The sequence below is a fragment of the Narcine bancroftii genome, chromosome 7, assembly GCF_036971445.1.
Source record: "Narcine bancroftii isolate sNarBan1 chromosome 7, sNarBan1.hap1, whole genome shotgun sequence".
Taxonomy (NCBI): domain Eukaryota; kingdom Metazoa; phylum Chordata; class Chondrichthyes; order Torpediniformes; family Narcinidae; genus Narcine; species Narcine bancroftii.
Genome location: NC_091475.1, coordinates 26146324 through 26156670, shown reverse-complemented (window position 1 = coordinate 26156670; position 10347 = coordinate 26146324). Strand labels below are relative to the sequence as shown.

The 10347-nt window shown below is 43.5% G+C and overlaps 1 protein-coding gene across 5 annotated transcripts in view; it reads left to right on the top strand.

Moving 5' to 3' along the window:
* Positions 1-212: 212 nt before the first annotated feature.
* LOC138738620 (homeobox protein PKNOX1-like) overlaps positions 213-10347 on the top strand; it is an 86346-nt gene continuing 76211 nt past the window's right edge. For 2 of the 5 annotated variants that reach the window (XM_069889195.1, XM_069889194.1), the window contains exon 1: positions 349-591. In XM_069889195.1, coding sequence (XP_069745296.1) covers positions 545-591 — 47 coding nt within the window. In that variant the 5' untranslated portion in view covers positions 349-544. Of the gene's footprint in view, positions 311-348; positions 592-2537; positions 2640-10347 lie in introns of those variants that run through there. The other 3 variants (XM_069889196.1, XM_069889197.1, XM_069889198.1) reach the window with 3 other exon arrangements.

Below are 10347 nucleotides of genomic sequence, written 5' to 3'. Positions count from 1 at the left end.
CTTGAGTCGAGCGGATGGACACAGCAGGGGCCGAGGTCCGATCACACAGCGGGACTGAGCGAGCAGACCAAGTGGGTCAGTCTAACTGACGGGACAAGTGGGCCCAGCGGAGCCCCACCATGGAGCGGGACCGCCTTGTGTCCCGCCTCGCGGTGGCTGGGCGTGCCGAGGAGGCTGTGCCAAGCTGACGTCACGTGCATTGGGTGCGCGGGCCGGGAGTGCGCGGCGCGGCGTCTACGTGATGACGTGCGGCGCTGTGTGGGGCTGATTGCTGCAGCGGCTTGTCAGTCTGATGAAGATTGGCATTCAGGTAAGCTGTCAGTCAGCGCCCGCGGCCGGCCCCGCTCCCCGCCGCCCCGGCCCGGCGCCGGCCCTGGCCTCGGACACACGCCCACAGGCCCGCCCGGGCGTGGCGCGGTGGCTGCCCGTGCTTCATTCCTCGCACCCCTGTTGGGCGGCAGGGGCCCGTCTCTTTGTTCAGCCGCTGCAGTGGTGGCGGAGCGCGCGCCGCTGTGCACGCGCTTATCGTGCGCGAGCACCACAAATGTTTGCGATAGGAGTCAGCGGGATCGCGCTGCGGCGTTTCATGAGGTGGGGGCGAACGTTAGCGGGATGTAAAATGGCGCACTCTAGCATGAAGCGCGGGAGGGCCGAAGAGCGGCCTTCTCTGGCATTGCCGGTGATTGACAGCGCGGCCCCAGAATCCTGCCCCGCCCCGAGCCTGATTGACAGCCCATCGTCCCGCCCCAAGCCTGAAAGGCAGCGCCGTCCTGCTCAGGGTCAGCGCTGATTGGCAGGGGAGCCTCGATTTTCGCTGAATGACATTGCACTGCTCCGTCCCAAGCCTGACGGGCAGCCCGCCCTCTCTGGCTCAGCGCTGATAGGCAGGCTGTCCCGCTCCGACAGCGCTGTTTGGCAGCGCCGCCCTGCCTTGGCTCAGTACTGATTGACAGCCCACTGCACCGTTTTCGAAGCTGACGGACAGTGCGGCCCAGCCCCGGCTGTGCGTTGATTGACAAGCGTGGCCCAGCCCCGGCTCTGCATTGATTGACAGCACAGCATCAGTTTCCCCCTTTTCCTCGGCTTTGTTCATCCCCTGTTTTCCCATTGCTAAATTTCAAGCAATTGAGAGAGCAGTAATGTATATCCATTTGCTGAAAAGCAAAAACCTGCAGTCTGAAAATCTGAATTTATGAATGAAGGAAACACTCACTCTATTTGGCAGTACAGTTTAAATTCATTGTTTGAGATCAGTACATTATGGATAAGGAAATCAAAATTTTGGCCCATATTAACCTTGCCAACTATTTTTGATGCTTCTACATTAATACCAGTACTTGATCTTCAGCCTTCTGTATGTCAAACAAGATCGATGTAATAAAAACTAATTTCTCAGTTACTCTTTAAAACTTGGACAACTTATTGCAGAATGCTGTTGTACAACTTGCTGTTGTTGGGAGTGTTGGTGCATGAATCACAAAAAAGTTAGTTTTGCAGATATAGCAGGTAACCAAGAAGGCAAATGGGATGCTGGCCTTCATTGTTAGAGGGATTGAATTTAAAAGTAGGGAGGTTCTGCTGCAACTTTATATGGTACTTGTGAGGATTCATCTAGAGTACTGTGAGCATTTCTGGTCTAACATGAGAAAGGGTGTACAGTACTAGCTTTGTATGCAATGCAGATGAGGTTCACTGGGTTGATTCTGGAAATGCGGGATAACTCCACAAGAGGAGAGAGTGAGTTACCTGAGACTGTACTTAGTGGAGTTTAGAAGTATGAGGGGAATCTAATAGAAACATATACAATCATAAAAGAAATAGGTAAGATAGCAGCAGGGGTGTTGTTCTTCTAGCAGTTGAGAATAGAACTAAAGGACATAGCCTCAAGATTCGGGGAATAGATTTAAGACAGAGAAAAAGTGGTAGGACAGACTCTTTGAATGCACTTAAGACAAATAAGTAGATTGTTGAAGAATAGAGAAATTATGGGTTGCGGGGAATAAACAGGTAAATGGAGTTGAATCCACAGCCACAGCCAGATCAGTCATAATCTTATTGAATGGCAGCCTAATATTGACGGGCCCGATGGACTACTCCTGCTGCTATTTTTTATGTATTGTCCCTTTGTTTTTTAGATTAAATTTGACTTGCATTCCTCGAAGCTACTGTTGGTGAAATGTCTTGATATCTATGGGAGAACTGTAATTTGGTTCTTCTGTCTGTGTTTCCAAGAACCGAGGGAAACTGCAACAGCTTTTCTTTGACATGTGTATGCATGAAATAGAACAGGAGTGTGCCAATTGGTCCCTCGTGCCTACTCCACCATTGCTGATCTTTATGGTACAGTAATAAAACTCAAAAATGCTGCAAATATTTTACAGTTAGGAAAGATCTGTGAGGAGAGGAACAGAAAGAACATTTAAGGCTGGTAACCTTTCATTCTAACTGTGGTGTTGTTTTCATGTACTAAACCAACATCAGTTGATATCCTTAATATCCAATAAAATATCAATTTTTGTCTTGTGTATCTTCAATAGCTGAGTCTTCGCTCTTCTCTTGGATAGAGCGTTATGAAGATCATAGAATCATACAGCATGGAAACAGGCCATTTGGCCCAACTGTCCCTGTGGGGCGGCACGGTTAGTGTAGCGATTAGCGCAATGCCTTTACAGCGCCAGCGATCGGGACCGGGGTCTGAATCTTATGCTATCTGTAAGGACTTTGTACGTTCTCCCCATGTCTGCGTGGGTTTTCCCTGGGGGCTCCAGTTTCCTCCCACCGTTCGACACATACCAGGGGTGTACGTTAATGGGGTGTAAATTGGGCGGCACCGATTCATGGGCCAAAATGACCTGTTACCATGCTATATGTCTAAATTTAAAATGTAATCAGTCAACATTTTTCCATTCGAGTCCCTTTGCCCAGCACTTGGTGCATGGCTCTCTGCCGAAATGATTCAAATGCTCAGTAAAAAACAGCTGCTGAAGGAACTCAGCAAATCATGTAGCATCCATAGAGGGCAAGAGACCATTGCATCATTTTAGAGTGCATAGCTGAAATAAGATCAGAAGGGGCAAGGCAGGAGCAATTAAGGGATAGGAAGATCAAGATGAGGAAGGGCCAGATGGAAGAGGGAAATTATGTGGAGACAACAAAGGGATGCAGTTAATGGAATCTGATTGGCAAGGAAGATGAGGAGTGAAATCAGGTAAAGGATGGATGGATGATGGCAGATGGGACCAGTAGGAGGTGGAGGAGATAGGGTTTCCAAGGGCATGTGTCTGGGTGATGGGCAGATGAAGCCAGGTGGAGGAGGGGAAAGAAACTGACTTGATTCACAAAATTCAATCATATTGGTCAGAGGGGTCTTACCCTTGACATTGGCTGTCTCTGATAAGTCCCTGCCTTTCCTGACCCAAACAATGCATAGATTTCCTGTTCTACTTATTCCCTGGTTATTCTTATGCCTATAACATACTGAAAGAGTGCCTTCAGATTTACCTTAATTGTGTCTTCCAGTGATTTCTTGTGACCCTTTTATCTTTATTTATGTGATTCCATACACTTTTTGTGTTTGTGTCAGGTCCATCCTGTCAGTAGTTCCCTGGGTTTGTAGATTAATGTATTTATCATTGTCACAGGTACTGAGATAGAGAGAAAAACATTATTTTGTGTGCCATTCAGAATCAGGTTTATTGTCTTGAATGTGTGTCACAAAATTTGTTATTTTGCAGCAATATTGTGCATTTCATGTGCTAAATTGTAATAAATTATAGTTCTGTAAATACAATATTTAAAATAAAATTGGAAAAAATGAGGTAGTGTCAAATGGTTCATTTTCCCTTCAGAAACTGATGGCGGAGGGGAAAAAGTAGTTTTTGTAACATTGAGTGTGTGTGTCTTCAGGTTCCTGAACCTCCTTCCTGATGATAGGAGTGAGAAAAGGGCATGATCTGAGTGGTGGGGGTCCTTGACAATAGAGGCTGCTTTCTTGAGACACAGCCTCTCAAAGATGTCCTTAATGGCATGAAGACTAATGCTCATGATGGCCCTGGCTGAGTTTACAACCCTCTGTAACCCTTTCCCATCCTGTGCATTGGCACTTCCATACCAGACAGTGCTCCTCTCCATGGTATACCTGAATAAATTTGCAAGAGTCTGGTAACATACCAAATCTCCTCAAATTCCTAACAAGATATGGGCACTGGTGAATCTTCTTCATGATTGGATCAACATGGAGGACCCAGGATAGGTCTTCAAAGATGTTGGCACCTAGGAATTTGAACTTCTTGATCCTTTCCACCGCTGGACCCTTGGTGAGAACTGGTTTGTGTTCTGATCTCCTGTTTCGGAGGTACACAATCAATTCCTTAGTTTTGCTAACATTGAATACAAGATTGTTGTTGTGACACCTCTCTATGGCAGTGCACTCTGCTCTTCTTGGGCACTGGTATGAAGCAGATGGGCATCTCAGCAATGAGAGATTGAAAACACTCCAGCAGTTGATTGACATAGATTTTCAGTACCCTGTCAGGTACGTTGTCTGTGCATGACACCTTGCGAGGGTTCACCTGCTTGAAAATGTTCTGACATTTGCCTCTGAGATAGATATCATAAGGTCTCCAGCTTCTGCATGGATTCTCAGTGGTACCATTGAATTCTCCTGTTCCAAGTGAGCATAAAAGTTTTTCAGCTCATCAGGGAGTGAAGTATCACAGACATTTATGATGACAGGCTTCACCTTTTAGGATGTAATGGCCTGCAAGCTTTGCCATAGCTGGCAAGTATCTGATTCTGTTACTAACTTCATGAAATTGCCTCTTTGCTGTTAAGATGGTCTTCCGTAGGTCATACTTGGACTTCCTGGATCACCGGTCTTAGATGCCATCGATCTCTCCCTCAGCAAGTTGCAAATCCTTAGGTTCAAAGGCTAACAAAGATTAGCCAGACTCTGGTGCCAGAAAAAACAAGATAGAAAGAAAGTCCTTTCAGTCATTGAGTGGCCAGGATCACACCACCTCCTCCAAAGTAGCCCCTATACCACCATAATGCCAAATTAAACTAAATCTCTGCTGCTTGCATTTGGTGTATATTCTATTCTCTGCATCTTTATGCATCTTTCTAGAGGCCTCAAACTTTAAAAACTCAGATTTGTGAGACATGATTTCCTACCCACAAAGCCACATTATCTGTAAGGAGTTTGTATGTTTTCCCTTTGTCTGCGTGGGTTTTCTCTGGGGGCTCCCGTTTCCTCCACGGTTCAAAATGTACTGAGGGTATAGGTTAATGAGGTGTAAATTGGACAGCACAGACTCGTGGGCTGAAATGTCCTGTTACTGTGCTGTATGTCTACATTTTTTTTTTAATTTAAAAACTCTGTCCAGTAATTTTCCAGCCACTAAATATTAGGCTCACTGGTCTGTAGTTTTCTGGTTTGACCTTGCAGCCATAGTGTTTGGCAATTTCCACAAACATATTTGGAACCTATCCCAGCCATAATCCATCAATTTGCTGAAGGTCAGCTTGTTGTTAATCTGAATATTCACCATAGAAAGACTGCATCACTGCCAGATGGACTCTCATGTATTCCTTATCTTTGTAGACAACACTGCTTATTCACGAGGTGACCTTTGCCAACAGCACTTTTGAACTCAGGTTATTAATTGCAACCATGTACTAATTCTAAAAGACTATTGTATTGTCACTACTGATTGAACTTTCCAGAATGTGAAACTTTAACTGTTTGGATATTCCCAGAGGCCAACAGTATGATTTAAAACATTTGTGCCCACTTAAAAGACGTATTTGGCACTTTGTTTTATTCATAAATCGGATGTGAGCTTATCAGGCTGAGCCAGTATTTAATTGCCCATCCCTAATTGCTCTTGAGTGAGCTGCCTTCTGGAACCGCTACGGTCCTTGAGGTGAGGTACACCCACAATGGCATGAGAGAGGGAGTTCCAGTATGTTGTATCTGCTTTAAACCACTAATCCTAGCAGCTCATTCTAGGCACCCACACTCACAGTGTGAAAATATATTTGCCCTTAAACTTCCTCCACCTTACCTTAAACATCTGTCCTCTAGTATATGGCCAGTGACTTAATAGAGATATACAAGATTATGAGGGGCTTGGATAAGGTGGACAGCTAGCACCTATTTCCGGGAGCAACAATAGCAAATACCAGAAGGCATCTGTTCAGGTGAGTGGAGGGAAAGAAAAGTTTAGAAGAGATGTCAGAGGTCAGAGTGGATGCCTGAAATACATTGCCAAGGTTGTTGGTGGAGGCTGGTACAATAGACATTCAAAAGACTCTTCGATGAGTGTCAGGAAAATAGAGGGTTATGGATGTGAGGTAGGGAAAAATTAGATTTTTGTGGAGAAGGTTTCCATGGGTTGGCACAACATCATGGGCTGAAAGGTCTGTACTGTGCTGTAATGTTCTATGTGTGATGCTTTTACCATAGGGAAAAGATTCTGTCTACCCTGTCAATGCTCTCTCAAAATTTTATAAACTTGTATTAGACTGCTCCAGATAAGTTCAAATGTATTTGTCATCTAATTGTTCCAGTACAACCCGACGAAATAGCATTCTCCAGTCCACAGGGCAGAACCATGCAAGAACTTATATAGACACCACACACATACAGACAAACAATACATATACACAGTTCATATGTACGTATGTTAAAATAAGTATTTTTAATAAATAGTAGAGTCACAGAGAATTGTTTTACCAGTCATTCTGCAGTCTCACTGCCCATGGGAAGAAACTGTTCCTCAGCCTGGTGGTTTGGGTCTAATACTTCTGTATCTTTTCCCCGATGGAAGTACCTGGAGGATGCTGTGTGCGGGGATGTTAGGGGTCCTCCCAAATTTTGCGAGACATCTTTAAACAACATTCCTGAGATCCTTTCTCCTGCTCTTATAGTCCTATGGATTGACTTCTGATCCGGCGGTGTAGAGCCTCTGTAGAAAATTGACAGAATGATGACAGGTAGCCTTGCCCGCCTCAGCCTTCCTGACAAGTGAGGAAATGTTATGTGTCCAGGATAGGTCACTTCTTAAGTTGACTCCAAGATACTTGGTGCATTCTACTCTCTCCACTACAGAGATATTACTGTGTAGTGGGTGGTGGCCATCACTGGTCCTCCTGAAGTCCACAGTCCAGAGGCTGAGGGAGTATCTTTTGGAAGTTTATAAAATCATGAGGGCAGAGATGAGGTAAATAATAATAATCTTTTCCTACTTTAGACGAACTATAAGGCATAGATTTAAGATGAAAGGGGAAGATTAAAAGGGTCCTTTTGGGCACATTTTTCACACAGAAGATGGTGGTGATGTGCAACGAGCTGCAGAGGAAGTGGTAGATATGGGAACAATTGCAACATTCAAAATACATTTACTGAGTTCCCTGGATCGGAAAGATTTAGAGAGATATAGGCCGAATGCAAGTGGGTCCAGCTTGGGTAGACAACTTGGTTGGTACGGGCAAGTTGGACCAAAGGGCCTGTTTTTGTACTGTACCACTCTTTGACTACTATATGTGATCCCTCTTATATATTTGCTCCTCTAATTCCTGCTGTCAATTGGGAGGCAGGGGACCTGTAATAAATAACATTTTGTTCTTTCTCCCTATGTTATTGGTAGTGCTAAGGGCTGGTACCACTTGTTCATCATTTTTTTTCCTCAATATACTGCAATCTTTTATTGATGTCCTTGACTTGTTCCACTAGGGAGACTAAATACCATCCTGGAATCATGCCTCAGATTCCAAACTATTGAATTCCCCCATTACTGCAGTTTCCCCTTACTTTCACCTTGTATGTCAACCATAATCCCAGGGACTTACGTGTTGGCTGTGCTTAACTGAGAAGAGAAGCAGGGGTAGGCGAGGTCCTCCAATTTGATATGATTATGGCTAATTTATGCTGGTCTCAACTCCTTTGCCATTTCTCCATATTGCTCAATTTTCCTCTGTGGAAATATCCCTCACTTACCATGCCAGATTTTATTCAAGGAAATTTGTATAGATTTTGGTTTCTACATGGTCAAACTAAAATGTATCCAAATTTCCTTAAATAAAATCTTGGAATGTGCCCTTAAATTACATGTGAATTGTTTGATTACAAATTTAAAATTGTGGAGCACAAGAGTAAAAAAGAAAAAAGTGACTTCGTCCCAAACATTATGGAGGGCACTGTATGTTTCAATAAAGTCGTCACCCCTCTTCTAAACTCCAAGGAATGAAGGCTCAAACCATTTGATCTCTTGATAGGAACCCTTTCATCCCAGGAATTAACCTAGAGAATCTCCTTTGTCTGCACCAACAGTGATCATTGCCATTTCCAATCTTTAGCAACAAATACCTGTCAGAGAGCACAATGTACAAAGAACAAACAGCTCGCTACCTCCATCTACAATTATGTTTAGCTGTCACACAATTCTCCCCTGCCTGTGGACATTTAAATTGTGGACTGGCTATTGACCTATCCACAATATTCAACCTTTAGTTACACAGTTGTAATGTCAATTGAAATTCAAGGTCAGAAACTTGGATCCCAAACTCATACAATTGGTGACATTCCAAAATGTTTCTTTATCCACTATGCGTGAGGCACCTGGAATTTTCCACATTATTGACGATGTCCCTTAAATGAATATTTATCATGATAACTCAGAAGAGTATCGCACAGAAACAGGCCTCTTTGGCACATGATGCCTGTGCTGAACATGATGCCAAATAAAACTAAAAACACTAATGCCTGCACATGATCCATATCTTTCTATTCCCTGCATATCTGTGTATCTACCTAGAAGTCTCTTAAATGCTACCATTGTATCGGCTCCATTTTTCCCCTGCCTGTGTGTTCCAGGCACCCATCACTTCCTGGGTTAAATAAAACCTGCCCCACACATCTCACCAACCCATAATTTTCACCTCAAATAACCTCAAAACTTCATAACCTCAAACGCATGTATGTAAGTATGTGACATTCTTACCCTCAGGAAAATATTTTGACTGTATACCCTGTCAATGCACATAATTTTATTTGACAGGTCACCCCTCAGCCTCTGAAGCTCTCAGAGAAAACAAAAGGCAGTCCAGTCTTTTCCCATAATTCCTACTCTGTAAACCAGACAACAGCCTGATAAACCTGTACCCTTCCTAAGCCTCCACATTTTTCCTGCAATGAGGCAAGCAGCATTGCACATGATAAAGTTTTAGATGGCTGCAAAGTGACCTCTTTACTTTTGTACATTGCTTTAAACCATCAGATCTCTCTACATATGATTATTTTTAGAGTCCTGCTATTGACGGTAAAATTTCTCCTTATAGTTGATGTCCCAAACTACACCTCACACTTGTGCAGATTGAACTCCATCTACCCATTCTCTGCCCATAGTCCCCTGAGCTTGATGGAATATATCCCAATTTATTGAAAGAGGCAAGTGAAATGATCACTGGGGCCTTGAAAAAGATTTTGGCATTCTCACAGGAGAGGTCTCCCCTTGGGTTAAAAAGGGAAAAAAAGGATAATCCAGGAAATTATGGGTCAGTAAGTCTCACATCAGTGGTAGGAGTCTTTTAGAAAGGATACTTAGATAGGATTTATGCACATTTGGAAAGGTATGGACAGATTAGGGAGAGTGAACATGGCTTTGTGAAGAGCAGGTCATGTCTTATCAATTTGAGTTTTTGAGGAAGTGAAAAAGATATTTGATGTGTAGGACAGTGGATGTTGTCTATGTGGACTTTTGTAAGGCCTTTGTAAAAGTTCCTCAAGGTAGGCTAATTCAGAAGGTGCAGATGCATGGGATCCATGGCAAGTTAATAGATTGTATACAAAAATGGCTAGCTCATAGAAGACGGAGGGTAGGTGGAATGCTGTTTATCAGACCGGAGGCCTGTGATCAGTGGTGTTCCACAGGAATCAGTGTTGGGACCCCTGTTGTTTGAGATTCACTTAAACGATTTGGATGATAAAGTTGGTGTTTGGGTTAGTAAATTTGCTGATGGATACAAAGATTAGTGAATTTGTGGACAATGTAAATGGATATCAAAGACTATAATAGGATTTGAATTAATTACAGATATGGGCAGAGAATTTGCAGATGGGATTTAATCCAGACACCTGAGGTTTTGCACTTTGGGAGGTCAAATACAGATAACAGTTGATATCAGGGCACTTGAAAGTATCTATCTAGGTATTTATAACTCATTAAAAGTGGCCACACTAGTAGATAAGATGGTAAAGAAGGCATATGGTAAGCTTAGCTTTGGGCAGGCCATTGAGTATAAAAGTAAAGTGGTCATTTGCAGCGATATAAAACATTGATCAGGTTG